At 43.1% G+C, this 19605-nt stretch overlaps 1 protein-coding gene across 4 annotated transcripts in view; it reads right to left on the bottom strand.

The window, feature by feature from the left end:
* Positions 1 to 3568: 3568 nt before the first annotated feature.
* The window catches only part of LOC110505332 (kinesin-like protein KIF26B), a 167776-nt gene continuing 151739 nt past the window's right edge, over positions 3569 to 19605 (bottom strand). For all 4 annotated transcript variants that reach the window (XM_021584510.2, XM_021584512.2, XM_036962479.1 and 1 more), the window contains exons 17-19: positions 19382 to 19584; positions 15192 to 15342; positions 3569 to 5029 (exon numbers count right to left, since the gene is read on the bottom strand). In XM_021584510.2, the coding sequence (XP_021440185.2) occupies positions 4881 to 5029; positions 15192 to 15342; positions 19382 to 19584 (503 nt within the window). In that variant the 3' untranslated portion in view covers positions 3569 to 4880. The remainder of the gene's footprint in view (positions 5030 to 15191; positions 15343 to 19381; positions 19585 to 19605) is intronic.

Here is a 19605-nt window from a genome sequence, read left to right as displayed (position 1 = left end):
CACCTCTCTGTTCCAGCATGCCTCCTGAGTTAAATAAATAAGATCCTTCATTCATGACCATGACATAGGGGAGAGGTGAAAGGGCAAGGGGCATGACCTCTCACGAAAGGGAGGGAGAGGGAATGATGAGGATGATAATAAAAATAATACATTTTATTTATAAATGCCTTTCAAAACAGCCAAGGACACTACGTCATTAAATATGATGGTAAGATGAAGAAGAAGCATTTATGTCTGAAAGTTATTTTTAGGAAACAGGCTATATATGTGTATATATATATATATATATATACAGTGGGGCAAAAAAGTATTTAGTCAGCCACCAATTGTGCAAGTTCTCCCACTTAAAAAGATGAGAGAGGCCTGTAATTTTCATCATAGGTACACTTCAACTATGACAGACAAAATGAGAAAAAATCCAGAAAATCACATTGTAGGATTTTGAATGAATTTATTTGCAAATTATGGTGGAAAATAAGTATTTGGTCAATAACAAAAGTTTCTCAATACTTTGTTATATACCCTTTGTTGGCAATGACAGAGGTCAAACGTTTTCTGTAAGTCTTCACAAGGTTTTCACACACTGTTGCTGGTATTTTGGCCCATTCCTCCATGCAGATCTCCTCTAGAGCAGTGATGTTTTGGGGCTGTTGCTGGGCAATACAGACTTTCAACTCCCTCCAAAGATTTTCTATGGGGTTGAGATCTGGAGACTGGCTAGGCAACTCCAGGACCTTAAAATGCTTCTTACGAAGCCACTCCTTCGTTGCCCGGGCGGTGTGTTTGGGATCATTGTCATGCTGAAAGACCCAGCCACGTTTCATCTTCAATGCCCTTGCTGATGGAAGGAGGTTTTCACTCAAAATCTCACGATACATGGCCCCATTCATTCTTTCCTTTACACGGATCAGTCGTCCTGGTCCCTTTGCAGAAAAACAGCCCCAAAGCATGATGTTTCCACCCCCATGCTTCACAGTAGGTATGGTGTTCTTTGGATGCAACTCCGCATTCTTTGTCCTCCAAACACGACAAGTTGAGTTTTTACCAAAAAGTTATATTTTGGTTTTATCTGACCATATGACATTCTCCCATTCTTCTTCTGGATCATCCAAATGCTCTCTAGCAAACTTCAGACGGGCCTGGACATGTACTGGCTTAAGAAGGGGGACACGTCTGGCACTGCAGGATTTGAGTCCCTGGCGGCGTAGTGTGTTACTGATGGTAGGCTTTGTTACTTTGGTCCCAGCTCTCTGCAGGTCATTCACTAGGTCCCCCCGTGTGGTTCTGGGATTTTTGCTCACCGTTCTTGTGATCATTTTGACCCCACAGGGTGAGATCTTGCGTGGAGATCCACATCAAGGGAGATTATCAGTGGTCTTGTATGTCTTCCATTTCCTAATAATTGCTCCCACAGTTGATTTATTCAAACCAAGCTGCTTACCTATTGCAGATTCAGTCTTCCCAGCCTGGTGCAGGTCTACAATTTTGTTTCTGGTGTCCTTTGACAGCTCTTTGGTCTTGGACATAGTGGAGTTTGGAGTGTGACTGTTTCAGGTTGTGGACAGGTGTCTTTTATACTGATAACAAGTTCAAACAGGTGCCATTAATACAGGTAACGAGTGGAGGACAGAGGAGCCTCTTAAAGAAGAAGTTACAGGTCTGTGAGAGCCAGAAATCTTGCTTGTGTGTAGGTGACCAAATACTTATTTTCCACCATAATTTGCAAATAAATTCATAAAAAATCCTACAATGTGATTTTCTGGATTTTTTTTCTCATTTTGTCTGTCATAGTTGAAGTGTACCTATGATGAAAATTACAGGCCTCTCATCTTTTTAAGTGGGATAACATGCACAATTGGTGGCTGACTAAATACTTTTTTGCCCCATTGTAAATACACACATTACAAATGTGTATATATACACATACATTTGCATATATGTATATATACACACACATACGTATGTGTGTATATATATATATATATATATATATATATACATACATATATATATACACATACATTTGCATATATGTATATATACACACACATACATATGTGTGTATATATACACACACATACATATGTGTATATATACAGTTGAAGTCGGAAGTTTACATACAACCTAAGTCAAATTCAGTTTTTCACAATTCCTGACATTTAATCCTAGTAAAAATACCCTGTTTTAGGTCAGTTTATTTTAAGAATGTGAAATGTCAGAATAATAGTAGAGAGAATGATTTATTTCAGCTTTGATTTCTTTCATCACATTCCCAGTGGGTCAGAAGTTTAAATACACTCAATTAGTATTTGGTAGCATTGCCTTTAAATGGTTTAACTTGGGTCAAACGTTCCGCGTAGCCTTCCACAAGCTTCCCACAATAAGTTGGGTGAATTTTGTCCCATCCCTCCTGACAGAGCTGGTGTAACTGAGTCAGGTTTGTAGGCCTCCTTGCTCGCACACACTTTTTCAGTTCTGCCCACAAATGTTCTATAGGATTGAGGTGAGGGCTCTGTGATGGCCACTCCAATACCTTGACTTTGTTGTCCTTTAGCCATTTTGCCACAACTTTGGAAGTATGCTTGGGGTCATTATCCATTTGGAAGACCCATTTGCGACCAAGCTTGAACTTCCTGACTGATGTCTTGAGATGTTGCTTCAGTAAATCCACCTAATTTTCCTCCCTCATTCTGCCATCTATTTTGTGAAGTGCACCAGTCCCTCCTGCAGCAAAGCACCCCACAACATGATGTTGCCAACCCCGTGCTTCACGGTTGAGATGGTGTTCTTCGGCATACAAGCCTCCCCCTTTTTCCTCCAAACATAATGATGGTCATTATGGCCAAACAGTTCTATTTTTGTTTCATCAGACCAGAGGACATTTCTCCAACAAGTATGATCTTTGTCCCCATGTGCAGTTGCAAACTGTAGTCTGGCTTTTTTATGGCGGTTTTGGAGCGGTGGCTTCTTCCTTGCTGAGCGGCCTTTCAGGTTTTGTTGATATAGGACACGTTTTACTGTGGATATAGATACTTATGTACCCGTTTCCTCCAGCATCTTCACAAGGTCCTTTGCTGTTGTTCTGGGATTGATTTGCACTTTTCGCACCAAAGTACGTTCATCTCTAGGAGACAGAATGCGTCTCCTTCCTGAGCGGTTTGACAGCTGTGTGGTCCCATGGTGTTTATACTTGCGTACTATTGTTTGTACAGATGAACGTGGTACCTTCATGCGATTGGAAATTGGATGAACCAGACGTGTGGAGGTCTACAATTGTTTTTCTGAGGTGTTGGGAATAACAGAAGAAATCAGCCATGATGTCAAGCAAAGACGCACTGAGTTTGAAAGTAGGCCTTCAAATACATCCACAGGTACACCTCCAATTGACTCAAATTATGTCAATTAGCCTATCAGAAGATTCTAAAGCCATGACATAATTTTCTGGAATTTTCCAAGCTGTTTAAAGGCACAGTCAACTTAGGGTATGTAAACTTCTGTTGGAAAAATGACTTGTGTCATGCACAAAGTAGTTTTCCTAACCGACTTGCCAAAATTATAGTTTGTTAACAAGAAATTTGTGCAGTGTTTGAAAAACGAGTGAAAATAACTCCAACTGTGTATATATATATATATATGTATGTATGTATGTGTGTGTATATGTGTATATATATGTATGTATGTGTATACAAACATTTAGATCTGAAACTGTCTCAAGCACCAAACTATTATGAAAGTGAATGCACCACGACAGTGGCACCAAGCAGAGTGAATGGGACATTTTCCTCTACACTCATATTTAAACTCAATGTCCCCCATTTTTTTGACCTGTAGAATAGAGCAGTGTCCCTTTAACCCATTAATCACATGGTCACACCCATCCCCTTCTATGGTCGTTATTATGATGTTCCCCTAATGGTAACATTTTCTTTTAGCCTTTGTTCATCCCTCCATCTCCCCTCCTTTCTAGCTGATGTCTCTCTGCACCTCTTGATCATCGTTAGGGGACGGGTGGGTGGTGGGTGTGTATTAGGCCTGAACCCCCGACTGAATACTTCAGTTACCATAGCCTGAGGGATGACAATGAAATCAATGGGTCATAAGATAAACCACCACCACCACCTCCCTTCCCCGGGTCTTGTCCGTCCTTATACATAATTTCCTATCCCCTAAAGCACTCTGTGTGGTGTCACTGTCTTCAGAGAATTTTTTAAAAGAGGTATAGAAAACGTACACGTAGCAGTTCCTAAAGTTGAATCCTAACTAGTGCAGAACAATACAAGCCACTGAGAACAGCTAGTCAGGGGAGGAAACACCGAGTAAAACAGAGCTGTGGTTTTTACTTTCCACAACTTATTTCTTCTTTTTACTTTTGAGATCTCTTCTTTTTTTCAGCTAGCACCATCTGTACACAAATACAGGAGCAATGGTTCCGATTTTGAAGTGTTCGCAAGGCACTTGTCTTTCACACACAAGGTTGGTTTTCTTTTCTTTTCTGTCGTTCTTTTCTCTTTTTTTCCCTACGTGTCTATAGCCGTCTGTCAGCCAGTCCTTATTCAAAGCAAGCACAACTTTATTTACAAACTTCATCCCCAACAACTCCTCAGTAAAAGTGCTCTTCCTGTCAGGTGGGAGATATACTCCTCATTTAAAAATAAAAAAAACACCCTCTCTTCCTCCTCTTAATTCTCTTCCTCTCTCTCCCTCGCTCCCTGTCCCGCTGCTTAAAAAAATATTCATCTTTAGTGTCTGCCTTTGTTCTTCTGCACCTCCTCAAGGAAATCCCTCCCTCCGCTCCATCCCTCTCTCTGCTGTTGTATCCGAGCTGCTCCAAGTCCCTTGAGTCCTAACAGTCCTAGCGGAGGTGTGGTCCGTCCGTGGGTCTACCTGCGGCAGCAGGTGACGTCGAAGCAGGTGACCATCATGAGGTGAGCCTTGCAGAAGTTGACCCTGGTTTCCAGTCTGTCTGTCATCACCTCTAGAGCCTCCAGGTACTCCAGAGAGTCCACCTCAAACGTCTGCTGCAGGTCAACTATGGGGAGAGGACAGAGAGACAATATGTTACAACCAGGGGCAGAGACAGGAACAGAGAGACGGACAGAGACAGAAAGAAGGACATTTGTTACAACCCATGTTATAGAGACAGGGACAGAAGCCTTGTTTATACCTGGTGCTCCAGGTAAATTACAATTACAAGATTATACTGTACAACATGGGCACTTTCTAAAATATATATTTTCATAATTTTGTCATCTGTACATAAAAACACTATTTACAAGCACAAGCATGCATATTTGATCTGATCCACATTGTAGCCGCATCTTTGTATAAGAAGAAAATGTAACCTTTACTTTAACAGGGAGGACATATTGAAACCTAGGTCTTTTGTTTAAATGTGCCCTGAATAATACAATATGAAAATAAAATAAAGAATTAAGAAAATATATATATATATATATATATATGTGTGTGTGTGTATGTACAGTGGGGCAAAAAAGTATTTAGTCAACCACCAATTGTGCAAGTTCTCCCACTTAAAAAGATGAAAGAGGCCTGTAATTTTCATCATAGGTACACTTCAATGAGAATTAAAAAAATCCAGAAAATCACATTATATGATTTTTAATGAATTTATTTGCAAATTATGGTGGAAAATAAGTATTTGGTCACCTACAAACAAGCAATATTTCTGGCTCTCACACACCTGTAACTTCTTCTTTAAGAGGCTCCTCTGTCCTCCACTCGTTACCTGTATTAATGGCACCTGTTTGAACTTGTTATCAGTATAAAAGACACCTGTCCACAACCTGAAACAGTCACACTCCAAACTCCACTATGGCCAAGACCAAAGAGCTGTCAAAGGACACCAGAAACAAAATTGTAGACCTGCACCAGGCTGGGAAGACTGAATCTGCAATAGGTAAGCAGCTTGGTTTGAAGAAATCAACTGTGGGAGCAATTATTAGGACCACTGATAATCTCCCTCGATCTGGGGCTCCACGCAAGATCTCACCCCGTAGGGTCAAAATGATCACAAGAACGGTGAGCAAAAATCCCAGAACCACACGGGGGGACCTAGTGAATGACCTGCAGAGAGCTGGGACCAAAGTAACAAAGCCTACCATCAGTAACACACTACGCCGCCAGGGACTCAAATCCTGCAGTGCCAGACGTGTCCCCCTGCTTAAGCCAGTACATGTCCAGGCCCATCTGAAGTTTGCTAGAGAGCATTTGGATGATCCAGAAGAAGAATGGGAGAATGTCATATGGTCAGATGAAACCAAAATATAACTTTTTGGTAAAAACTCAACTCGTCGTGTTTGGAGGACAAAGAATGCGGAGTTGCATCCAAAGAACATCATACCTACTGTGAAGCATGGGGGTGGAAACATCATGCTTTGGGGCTGTTTTTCTGCAAAGGGACCAGGACGACTGATCCGTGTAAAGGAAAGAATGAATGGGGCCATGTATCGTGAGATTTTGAGTGAAAACCTCCTTCCATCAGCAAGGGCATTGAAGATGAAACGTGGCTGGGTCTTTCAGCATGACAATGATCCCAAACACACCGCCCGGGCAACGAAGGAGTGGCTTCGTAAAAAGCATTTCAAGGTCCTGGAGTGGCCTAGCCAGTCTCCAGATCTCAACCCCATAGAAAATCTTTGGAGGGAGTTGAAAGTCCGTGTTGCCGAGCAACAGCCCCAAAACATCACTGCTCTAGAGGAGATTTGCATGGAGGAATGGGCCAAAATACCAGCAACAGTGTGTGAAAACCTTGTGAAGACTTACAGAAAACATTTGACCTCTGTCATTGCCAACAAAGGGTATATAACAAAGTATTGAGATACATTTTTGTTATTGACCAAATACTTATTTTCCACCATAATTTGCAAATAAATCCATAAAAAATCCTACAATGTGATTTTCTGGATTTTTTTTTCTCATTTTGTCTGTCATAGTTGAAGTGTACCTATGATGAAAAGGCCTCTCTCATCTTTTTAAGTGGGAGAACTCGCACAATTGGTGGCTGACTAAATACTTTTTTGCCCCTTTTTTGCCCCAGTGTGTGTGTGTGTGTGTGTATATATGTGTGTGTGTGTGTATATATGTGTGTGTGTGTATATATATATATATATATATATATATATATATATATATATATATATATATATATATATATATAGTCTGACTAATTATGTTTCAGTTATTCAGTTTTTTATTTGAACAATTTCCCCAAAATATGTATGTGTATGTGTATATATATATATATATATATATTTCCTCCACAGAGGAACTTTGGAGGTCTGTCAGAGTGACCATCGGGTTCTTGGTCACCTGTGGAACCTTATATAGACAGGTGTGTGCCTTTCCAAACCATGTCCAATCAATTGAATTTACCACAGCTGGACTCACTGTGACTATTGTGTCTAAAGCATTGACTACTGTAATAGTGCTATGCCCAGGCCTAAACCCTGATTGGTTTACATTCTAAATACATTTCTCAGATAAAAAAACAGCAAAGTTGTACATTTACCAAGGATTCAAGAATCTTAGCTTAACAAGGAAGCCTTGAAATGAGGCAATAAGGTCACTACTTTAACAGCCCTTATGGCGTGGAGCACGAGCTGATTTTCCATACTATTAGAATATTTCCTGATAATGTTACATACAAAATGTGGGTTATTGAGACAACAATGATGGGCGCTGCACACTTAAGCAGACCATGATCCAATTGGTCGGTCCCTGTAGATTTCTTGTTGTCTATTGCTATCAAAGACTTTAATTTCTGTAAATTGCCATGTTCAGAGTGACCTAAGGGATTGTAACATACTCTGTTTCACAGAAACATGGCTCTCTCGGGATATGCTGTCGGAGTCAGTACAGCCACCTGGATTCTTTGTACGTTGTGCTGGTAGGAATAAACATCTTTCCGGGAAGAAGATGGGCGGGGGTGTATGTTTCATGACTAACGACTCATGGCGTAATTGTAACAACATACAGAAACTGAAGTCCTTTTGTTCACCTGACCTAGAATTCCTGACAATCAAATGCCGACCGTATTATCTCCCAAGATAATTATCCTCGGTCATTGTCAAAGCCATGTATACCCCCCTCAAGCCAATACCATGGCGGCCCTCAAGGAACTTCACTGGACTTTATGCAAAATGGAAACCAAATATCCTGAAGTTGCATTCATTGTACCTGGGCATTTTGACAAAGCAAATTTGAGTACAAGGCTGCTTCAATTATATCAGCATATTGACTGCAGCACTCACACTGGCAAAACTCTACACTGCTACTCTAACTTCCGAGATGCATACAAGGCCCTCCCCCGCCCTCCTTTCGGCAAATCTGACCACGACTTAATTTTGCTCCTTCCTTCCTTCCTATAGGCAAAAACTCAAACAGGATGTACCCATGCTAAGAACTATTCAACGCTGGTCTGACCAATCGGAATCAACGCTTAAAAATTATTTTGATCACGCACTGGTACATGTTCCGGGTAGCCTCAGATAATAATATTGAGGTATTTGGTGAGTGAAGTTATAAGGAAATGCATAGGAGATGTTGTACCCACTGTGACTATTAAAACCTACCCTAACCAGAAACCGTGGATAGATGGCGGCCTTCGCGCAAAACCGAAAGCACAAACCAACACATTTAACCATGGAAAGGTGACTGGGAATATGGCCGAATAAAACAGTGTAGTTATTCCCTCCGCGAGGCAATCAAACAAGCCAAATGTCAGTATAGAGACAAAGTGGAGTCGCAATTCAACGGCTCAGACACGAGACATATGTGGCAGGGTCTACAGACAATCACGGACTACAAAGGAAAAACCAGCCACGCCACGGACACCAACGTCTTGCTTCCAGGCAAACTGAACATCTTCTTTGCCCGCTTTGAGGATAACACTGCCACCGACGCGGCCAGCTACCAAGGACTGTGGGCTCTCCTTCTCCTTGGCCGACGTAAGTAAGATATTTAAACGTGTTAACACTCGCAAGGCTGCCGACCCAGACGGCATCCCTAGTCGCGTCCTCAGAGCATGCGCAGACCAGCTGGCTGGTGTGTTTACGGACATATTCAATCTCTCCCTATCCCAGGATGCACGGGTACATCCTGTTCAAGATGGCCACCATTGTTCCTGTACCCAAGAAGGAAAAGGTAACTGAACTAAATGACTATCGCCCCGTAGCACACACTTCTGTCATCATGAAGTGCTTTGAGAGGCTAGTCAAGGGACATATCACCTACACCTTACCTGTCACCCTAGACCCACTTCAATTTGCCCTATCCCATCTGGACAAGAGGAATACCTATGTAAGAATGCTGTTCATTGACTATAGCTTAGCATTCAACACCACAGTATCCTCCAAGCTCATCATTAAGCTTGAGGCCCTGGGTCTCCACGGCACCCTGTGCAATTGGGTCCTGGTCTTCCTGATGGGCCTCCCCCAGGTGGTGAAGGTAGGTACCAACATCTCTTACTTTGCTGATCCTCAACACTGGAGCCCCACAATGGTGCGTGCTCAGCCCCTTCCTGTACTCCCTGTTCATCAAATTTGCAGACGACACGACAGTAGTAGGCTTGATTACCTACAGGGATTAGGTGAGGGCACTCGGAGTGTAGTGTCAGCAAAACAACCTCTCACTCATCGTCAACAAAACAAAGGAGATAATCGTGGACTTCAGGAAACAGCAGAGGGAGAACCCCCTATCCACATCTACGGGACAGCAGTGGAGAAGGTGGAAAGTTCCTCGGCGTACACATCACAGACAAACTGAAATGGTCCACCCACACAGACAGTGTGGTGAAGAAGGCGCAACAGCCCCTCTTCAACTTCAGGAGGCTGAAGATATTTGGCTTGAATACAGACTTGACATCATTGGCCACTTTAATAAATGGATAACTAGTCACTTTAATAATGCTACTTTAATAATGTTTACATATCTTGCATTACTTATCTCATATGTATATACTGTATTTTATACCAACTATTGCATCTTGCCTATGCCGCTCTGTCATTGCTTATCCATATATGTATATGTACAGTGCCTTGCGAAAGTATTCGGCCCCCTTGAACTTTGCGACCTTTTGCCACATTTCAGGCTTCAAACATAAAGATATAAAACTGTATTTTGTTGTGAAGAATCAACAACAAGTGGGACACAATCATGAAGTGGAACAACATTTATTGGATATTTCAAACTTTTTTAACAAATCAAAAACTGAAAAATTGGGCGTGCAAAATTATTCAGCCCCCTTAAGTTAATACTTTGTAGCGCCACCTTTTGCTGCAATTACAGCTGTAAGTCGCTTGGGGTATGTCTCTATCAGTTTTGCACATCGAGATACTGACATTTTTTCCCATTCCTCCATGCAAAACAGCTCGAGCTCAGTGAGGTTGGATGGAGAGCATTTGTGAACAGCAGTTTTCAGTTCTTTCCACAGATTCTCGATTGGATTCAGGTCTGGACTTTGACTTGGCCATTCTAACACCTGGATATGTTTATTTTTGAACTATTCCATTGTAGATTTTGCTTTATGTTTTGGATCATTGTCTTGTTGGAAGACAAATCTCCATCCCAGTCTCAGGTCTTTTGCAGACTCCATCAGGTTTTCTTCCAGAATGGTCCTGTATTTGGCTCCATCCATCTTCCCATCAATTTTAACCATCTTCCCTGTCCCTGCTGAAGAAAAGCAGGCCCAAACCATGATGCTGCCACCACCATGTTTGACAGTGGGTATGGTGTGATGAGCTGTGTTGCTTTTACGCCAAACATAACGTTTTGCATTGTTGCCAAAAAGTTCAATTTTGGTTTCATCTGACCAGAGCACCTTCTCCCACATGTTTGGTGTGTCTCCCAGGTGGCTTGTGGCAAACTTTAAACAACACTTTTTATGGATATCTTTAAGAAATGGCTTTCTTCTTGCCACTCTTCCATAAAGGCCAGATTTGTGCAATATACGACTGATTGTTGTCCTATGGACAGAGTCTCCCACCTCAGCTGTAGATCTCTGCAGTTCATCCAGAGTGATCATGGGCCTCTTGGCTGCATCTCTGATCAGTCTTCTCCTTGTATGAGCTGAAAGTTTAGAGGGACGGCCAGGTCTTGGTAGATTTGCAGTGGTCTGATACTCCTTCCATTTCAATATTATCGCTTGCCCAGTGCTCCTTGGGATGTTTAAAGCTTGGGAAATCTTTTTGTATCCAAATCCGGCTTTAAACTTCTTCACAACAGTATCTCGGACCTGCCTGGTGTGTTCCTTGTTCTTCATGATGCTCTCTGCGCTTTTAACGGACCTCTGAGACTATCACAGTGCAGGTGCATTTATACGGAGACTTGATTACACACAGGTGGATTGTATTTATCATCATTAGTCATTTAGGTCAACATTGGATCATTCAGAGATCCTCACTGAACTTCTGGAGAGAGTTTGCTGCACTGAAAGTAAAGGGGCTGAATAATTTTGCACGCCCAATTTTTCAGTTTTTGATTTGTTAAAAAAGTTTGAAATATCCAATAAATGTCATTCCACTTCATGATTGTGTCCCACTTGTTGTTGATTCTTCACAAAAAAATACAGTTTTATATCTTTATGTTTGAAGCCTGAAATGTGGCAAAAGGTCGCAAAGTTCAAGGGGGCCAAATACTTTCGCAAGGCACTGTATATATTATTCTTAGATTTGTGTGTATTATGTAGTTGTTGTGGAATTGTTAGATTACATGTTAGATATTGCTGCACTGTCGGAACTAGAAGCACATGCATTTCGCTACATTTTATGTGACCAATAAAATGTGATTTGATTTAATTTCCACTATCAGCATCCAGCCCAATATCATTCTGAATAGGCTAGACGTTCTTTCAAAGCGATAGTCCGCTGAAATAAAATGGTGCTTAATGCATCAGTGATGACATTTTTTTCCGTAATGAGGCAAGTGTCTGAATTAATTTGTTGTGGCAGAGAGGAGAAAGTAGAGCCCTTCAGAATTTAGCCAGTTTCCCATTACAACCCGAAAGAGTGGTTACATAATAATCAGATTTAGCCTTTCTGGTTTGTCTTACACAATGATTCCTCAGTTGCTTAAAAGCTTGCCAGTCCCAGACCTAAGCCTGTGTTCCTGGCCTTGACCCAAGTATCCTCTCTTATGAATGACTTCTGAAAATTCCATAGTGTACCAGGCATTAAATCTACCTTTAACCTTTCATTTTTTGAAGGGCACATGATTATCCACAATAGTGTTGAAGACTCAAAGCTAAATCAACTTCAGGGATAACTGAAGGTCACTAAAATAAAGCCTGTTCATTGACGTTTTTAAAGTTCCTCTTTGTGATGACTCAAGGCTTAGATTTTTCTATTCTCACATCTGTAACACGAACAACTGCGCAATGGGCACTAATGTCTTGGGTGAAGGCAACAGTAGGAACATATTTCTTAGGTGTATTTGTTAAAATAAGCTCAATTAGAGTTCACTTTGAGGGATTATTTTGGGTTGGGCCGTGTAGGCTTAGTCACCAGTTGGGTCAGGTTTAGATCATTACACATCTTTTAGATTGTCTGAAGCTTGCATTTCCCAATCATAATTTAAGTCACCCAGGATAATAACTTCTGATTTAGTAAAAGAAGACAACACACTAGTTAACTTTTCGAGTGCAAAAAGTCTTAAAGATAGTAACAACAAAAAAATTGTCAAGGGAAAGATATTATTTATTATATATTTTTTTAAATAAAAAGAGTCCAGAATGTCCCCAGAGAGCCAAGTTTTAGTCAATACCAGAATGTCCGGATTCGTCTGCATAGCCCAGATCTTGATGTAATCCAGTTTAGGAAGTAAGCTCCTAAAGTTCAGATGTATCAACCCAAGTCCTTTACGATTTTTAATGTCACATGGAAACTCAAACAATCTACGTTAAATAGGCGGTTGCAGGCCCTGTCTGATGATAGATATAGTTGGTAAGGCTATAAGAATGCATAGAACTGCATCATTTGGTCGGTCTATCCCTATTAGTATGAGTAGAAATTGGAATTACTTTTCCAAGGTTAGCACCACAGGGCCTGAGGCCGCAGCCAATGTCAATATGAGGAACTCAGAGTAACCAATGATGAAATGCTATAAACGGACTTACATGGGATTTGGTTTCTATCGCGCAAAAGCCAAGGCCCTGATTTGAAAACCGAGGGGTATTCAAGTTTGTGGAATTCCCATTTGAACCAAAAGCACTGGGTGAGTAGACCACAGTTGGCTTCTGTTTTGAGCTAACAATAGCAGATCTAAGAGTGGAGTTCAAATGAATGGGTACAAGATTACAGCTGACAATACCCCTGGAAGTATAGACAGCAGTGCGGCAATAACGCATAGAACGAATGGGAGGTATTACCTGAGCGGGGCTCGGTCTGTCAGTCAATATCTTAATGCTGCCTTGAAATGTGAGGAGAGGATCCAGGCTCCTAGATCTACAGTGCATGTGGAAAGTATTCCGACCTCTTTCATTTTTCCACATTTTGTTACGTTACAGCCTTACTCTAAAATTTATTCAATCCTTTTTTCCCTCATCAATCTACACACAATACCCCATAATGACAAAGCGAAAAAATAAAAAACAGAAATACCTTATTTACCTTATTTAGACCCTTTGCTCAGGTGCATCCTGTTTCCATTGATCATCCTTGATGTTTCTACAACTTGATTGGAATCCACCTGTGGTAAATTCAATTGTTTGGACACCTATAAAAAGGTCCCACAGCTGACAGTGCATGTCAGAGCAAAAACCAAGCCATGAGGTTGAAGGAATTGTCCGTAGTGCTCCGAGACAGGATTGTGCAAGGCACAGATCTGGGGAAGGGTACCAAAACAATTCTGAAGCCTTGAAGGTCCCCAATAACACAGTGGACTCCATCATTCTTGAATGGAAGAAGTTTGGAACCACCAAGACTCTTCCTAGAGCTGGCCACCCGGCCATACTTAGCAATCGGGGGAGAGGGCCTTGGTCAGGGAGGTGACCAAGAACATGCGGGTCACTCTGGCAGAGCTCCAGAGTTCCGAGTTCCTCTATGGAGATGGGAGAACCTTCCAGAGGGACAACCATCTCTGCAGCACTCCACCAATCAGGCCTTTATGGTAGAGTGGCTTGGCAGAAGCCACTCCTCAGTAAAAGGCACATGACAGTCCACTTGGAGTTTGCCAAAAGGCACCTAAATGACTCTCAGACCATGAGAAACAAGATTCTCTGGTCTGATGAAACCAAGATTGAACTCTTTGGCCTGAATGCCAAGTGTCACTTCTGAAGGAAACCTGGCACCATCCCTACGGTGAAGCATGGGGGTGGCAGCATCATGCTGTCGGGATGTTTTTCAGCTGCAGGGACTGATAAACTAGTCAGGATCGAGGGAAAGATGAACGGAGCAAAGTACAGAGAGATCCTTGATGAAAACCTGCTCCAGAGCGCTCAGGACCTCAGACTGGGGCGAATGAACAGGACAACAACCTTAAGCACATAACCAAGTCTCTGAATGTCCTTGAGTGGCCCAGCCAGAGCCTGGACTTGAACCCAATAGAAACATCTCTGAGAGACCTGGGAAAAGCTGTGCAGTGAACCTCCCCATCCAACCTGACAGAACTTGAGAGGATCTGCAGCGTGTAGCGTCATAAGAAGACTCAAGGCTGTAATCACTGCGAAAAGGTGTAGATTGATGAGGGAAAGAAAATATTTCACCTATTTTAGATTAAGGCTGTAACGTAGCAAAATGTGGAGAAGGGAAGGGGTCTGAATACTTTCCGAATGCACTGAACCAATATTGCGTGCCACTTCTTCTGTTGACAAATATCACCAGCAGCTATGAGTGTAATCCAACTCTGCCATATGTGCCTTTATGAGTTTATTAGACGGATCAATATCAGCTGGTATGTCAGCTATGAGATGTACTTATGTGTTATATGATGCTCCGTCTGACAGGTCTGAGCAATGGAACAGAGATTTGATATTGGAGACAAGGGGGAGATTGTGTGTGTGTGTGTGTGCGTGCGTGCTTGCGTGTGTGCGTGCGTGCACCACAGCCATATTATAGCGAGGTAGGGGCTTTGACTGTGTAGCCAGACAGAAGGTATTATCAACAAGATTACTGTAGGTGTCAAGGTTTTGTGTGTGACTGCAGTACAAGTATCACACACACACACTTGCATAAACTTACATTCAGTGGTCCATTTCTCTGGCTCCAACATCAGGTGCTGCTTGGTCTGCTCCAGCTCTTTCTTCAGCCAGTCGTACTTGGCTCGGACCTCGGAGATCCGCTGCTGCCTGTGCTCCAAGGTCTTCAGCTTAGCACTGAGATAAACCACCTCCTGATGGAGACACAGAGAGGAGAGGGGGAGAAGGGAGAGAAAGAGAGAGAGAGAGAAAGAAGAGAGGGAGAGATTGAAAAGGAGAGCGAGATGTCGGGGGATTTTAAAGAAAGAAATGAAGTAAGAAAGAAAGAAAAGGTGAGAGAGAGAAATAAAATAAAAATTGAATAAAGAGAGAGAGGGTCAGAGAGAGAGGGAGAGAAAGAAAGAGTGTCAGAGAGAGAGAGTGTCAGAGAGAGAGGGTCAGAGAGAGAGGGAGAGAAAGAAAGAGTGTCAGAGAGAGAGAGTGTCAGAGAGAGAGAGGGTCAGAGAGAGAGGGTCAGAGAGAGAGAGGGTCAGAGAGAGAGAGGGTCAGAGAGAATGGTTAAGAGAGAGAGAGAGAGGGTCAGAGAGAGGGATTGAGGGAGGAGGGGTCAGAGAGAGAGGGATTGAGGGAGGAGGGGTATGAGAGAGAGCGAGAGACATTGAGTTGAGTGCGTCTCAGGCGTTCAGCCAGACTGTGGGTCTGGAAAGAGAGTGTTGTGAGAGGATAGGAGTGCCATGTTGGCCAGGTAGATAAATACAGTCCACAGGAAAGGCCTGGCACCAAGTCCACGTCACTCCTAAAATCAACTACTTCTAAATCTACTACTAGGAAACTATTTAACAGCAAGAAGAAGATGAGGTTGTTAAACCTTCCTGTGTTTTGAGCTAAGGCCGTGATTCAATCTGGTCGCGCGTTATAAGCAATGCAGCTTTTAAAGGTAATGTTTCATTCGCCTTCACGGTAAACGCTGCATATGTCTGCTCAGTTGGAAATTGCCTTTAAAAGACACACAGCACATGATCTGTGATCAGATTTAATCCGGGCCTAAATGTCCTGGATACATTTTCCATTCCAAGATTTTTCTGAAATGTTTCTTTCCTCCTCCACCAACATCATCATCTCGCTCATCATCCTTCTCTCTCACTCTCTCTCTCCCCCTCCCCCTTTGTGTGTTCCCTTTCTCGCTCCCTCTCCTCCACCTCTCTCTCACCATCCATCTTTACCATATCCATCCAAATCAAACTTTATTTGTCACATGTGCCGAATACAACAAGTGTAGACCTTACTGTGAAATGCTTACTTACAATCCCTTAACCAACATATTTACCAAAACAAACTAAAGTAGTAAAAAAATAAATAAATGTAAAAAGTAACACAATAATGAAGCTATATACTGGGGGTACCGGTACCGAGTCAGTGTGCGGGGGTACAGGCTAGTTGAGGTAATATGTACATGTAGGTAGGGGTGAAGTGACTATGCATAGATAATAAACAGCAAGTAGCAGCAGTGTACAAAACAAATGGAGTGGGGTCAATCTAATAGTCCGGTGGCCATTTGACGAATTGCTCAGCAGTCTTATGGCTTGGGGATGCTGGTAGAAGCTGTTAAGGAGCCTTTTGGTGCTAGACTTGGCGCTCTGGTACCGCTTGCCCCAGACTTGTCACCCAGTCTATAACTTGAGTGACTGGAGTCTCTGACAATTTTATGGGCCTTCCTCTGACACCACCTATTATATAGGTCCTGGTTGGCAGGAAGCTTGACCCCAGTGATGTACTGGGCCATACGCATTACCCTCTGTAGCGCCTTACGGTCAGATGCCGAGCAGTTGCCATACCAGGCGGTGATGCAACCGGTCAGGATGCTCTTGATGGTGCAGCTGTAGAACTTTTTGAGGATCTGGGGTCCCATGCCAAATCTTTTCAGTCTCCTGAGGGGGAAAGGTTTTTGTCATGCCCTCTTCACGACTGTCTTGATGTGATTGGACCATGATGTGGACCAATCTCTCAACCCACTCCAATACAGCCCCGTTGTTGTTAATGGAGGCCTGTTCGGCCCGTCTTTTCCTGTAGTCCACGATCAGCTCCTTCGTCTTGTTCACATTGAGGGAGAGGTTGGAGTTGTGTTTGGACACGCAGTCGTGGGTGAACAGGGAGTACAGGAGTGGACTAAGTACACACCCCTGAGGGGCCCCAGTGTTGAGGATCAGCATGGCAGACGTGTTGTTCCTTACCCTTACCACCTGGGGGTCGTTCATCAGAAAGTCCAGGATCCAGTTGCAGAGGGAGGTATTTAGTCCCAGGGTCCTTAGCTTAGTGACGAGCTTCATGGGCACTATGGTGTTGAACGCTGAGTTTTCCTTTTGTCCAGGTGGGAAAGGGCAGTGGCGATTGAGATTGCATCATCTGTGCATCTGTTGGGGCTGTATGCGAATTGGAGTGGGTCTAGGGTATCCGGGAGGATGTGAACCATGACCAGCCTTTCAAAACACTTCATGGCTACCGATGTGAATGCCACGGGGTGGTAATCATTTAGGCACAGGGACTATGGTGGTTTGCTTGAAACATATAGGTATTACAGACTCATTGAGGGAGAGGTTGAAAATGTCAGTGAAGACACTTGCCAGTTGGTCTGTGCTTGCTTTGAATACACGTCCTGGTAATCCATCTCGCCCCGCAGCTTTGTGAATGTTGACCTGTTTAAAGGTCTTGCTCACATCGATTACCGAGAGCATTGTCATGCAGTCATCCAGAACAGCTGATGCTCTCGTGCATGCCTTAGAGTTGCTTGCCTCGAAGTGAGCATGAAGGCATTTAGCTTGTCTGGTAGGCTCACGTCACTGGGCAGCTCGCGTCTGGGTTTCCCTTTGTAGTCCGTAATAGTTTTTAAGCCCTGCCACATCCGACGAGCATCAGAGCCGGTGTAGTAAGATTCAATTAAAATCATGTATTGATGCTTTGCTTGTTTGATGGTTCGTCTGATGGCATAGCGGGATTCTCATAAGCGTACGGATTAGTGTCCCACTCCTTGAAAGTGGCAGCTCTAGCATTTAGCTCGATGCAGATGTTGCCTGTAATCCATGGCTTCTGGTTGGGATATGTACGTACGGTCACTGTGGGGACGACGTCGTCGATGCACTTATTGATGAAGCCGATGACTGAAGTGGTATACTCTTCAATGACATTGGATGAATCCCGGAACATATTCCAGTCTGCTAGCAAAACAGTCCTGTAGCATAGCATCTGCGTCATCTGACCACTTCCGTATTGAGCGAGTCACCGGTACTTCCTGCTTTAGTTAATCAGGAGGATAGAATTATGGTCAGATTTGCCAAATGGAGGGTGGGGGAGAGCTTTGTATGCATCTCTATGTGTGGAGTAAAGGTGGTCTAGAGTTTTTTTTTCTCTGGTTGCACATGTGACATGCTGGTAAAAATATGGTAAAACTGATTTAAGTATGCCTGCATTAAACTTCTGGATGAGCATTTATTTAGTGCCAGCATCGGTCTGTGATGGTATATAGACGGCTACGAATAATATAGATGAGAACTCCCTTGCTAAATAGTGTGGTCTACAGCTTATCATAAGGTACTCTACCTCAGGCGAGCAATACCTCGAAACTTCTTTAATATTAGACATGGCGTACCAGCTGTTATTGAGACACACACCCCCACCCCTCGTCTTACCAGACGTAGCACCTCTGTTCTGCCGGTGCATGGAAAATCCAGCCAGCTCTATATTATCTGTGTCATCGTTCAGCCACGACTCAGTGAAACATATTACAGTTCTTAATGTCCCGTTGGTAGGATAATCGTAATCGTAGGTCATCAATTTCATTTTCCAATGATTCCATGTTAGCAAGTAGAATGGAAGGCAGTGGGAGTTTACTCGCTCGCCTACGGATTCTCAGAAGGCAGCCCGATCTGCGTCGTCATTTCTTCACGCAAATGACTTGAATTTGGGCCTGTTCCCGGGAGAGCAGTATATCCTTCTTGCCGGACTTGTTAAAGGAGAAAGCTTCTTCCAGTCGGTGGTGAGTCATTCCAGTTCTGATGTCCAGCAGTTATTTTCAGTCATAAGAGACGGTAGAAGCAACATTATGTACAAAATAAGATTAAAAAATAAAGTTACAAACAACGCAAAAAAACTAACAAAATAGCACAATTGCAATTGGGTGCATGTAAAACGTTAGACATCCCGCCATCTTAACTCTTCGGCGCCATCCCTCTCTCTCACCTTGTTTCCTTTCTCTCTCCTCCTCTGCAGGCGCTCCACGTCGTCTATCTTGTAGACCTTTATCTCGAAGGGTTCTGTGGTTCCCCTGGGGGCGGGGCTTAGCGGGCCGTCTACCCAGCGTACGCTGGAGCTGATGGCGGGCTTCCTGATCAGAGAGGACGAGTCCAGGGTCAGGCTGGGAATCAGACGACGACGCTGGGTACCTGGACACACGCACACATACA

This window comes from Oncorhynchus mykiss, chromosome 25 (genome assembly GCF_013265735.2).
Source record: "Oncorhynchus mykiss isolate Arlee chromosome 25, USDA_OmykA_1.1, whole genome shotgun sequence".
NCBI lineage: Eukaryota > Metazoa > Chordata > Actinopteri > Salmoniformes > Salmonidae > Oncorhynchus > Oncorhynchus mykiss.
This window is presented reverse-complemented; position numbering and strand designations above follow the sequence as displayed.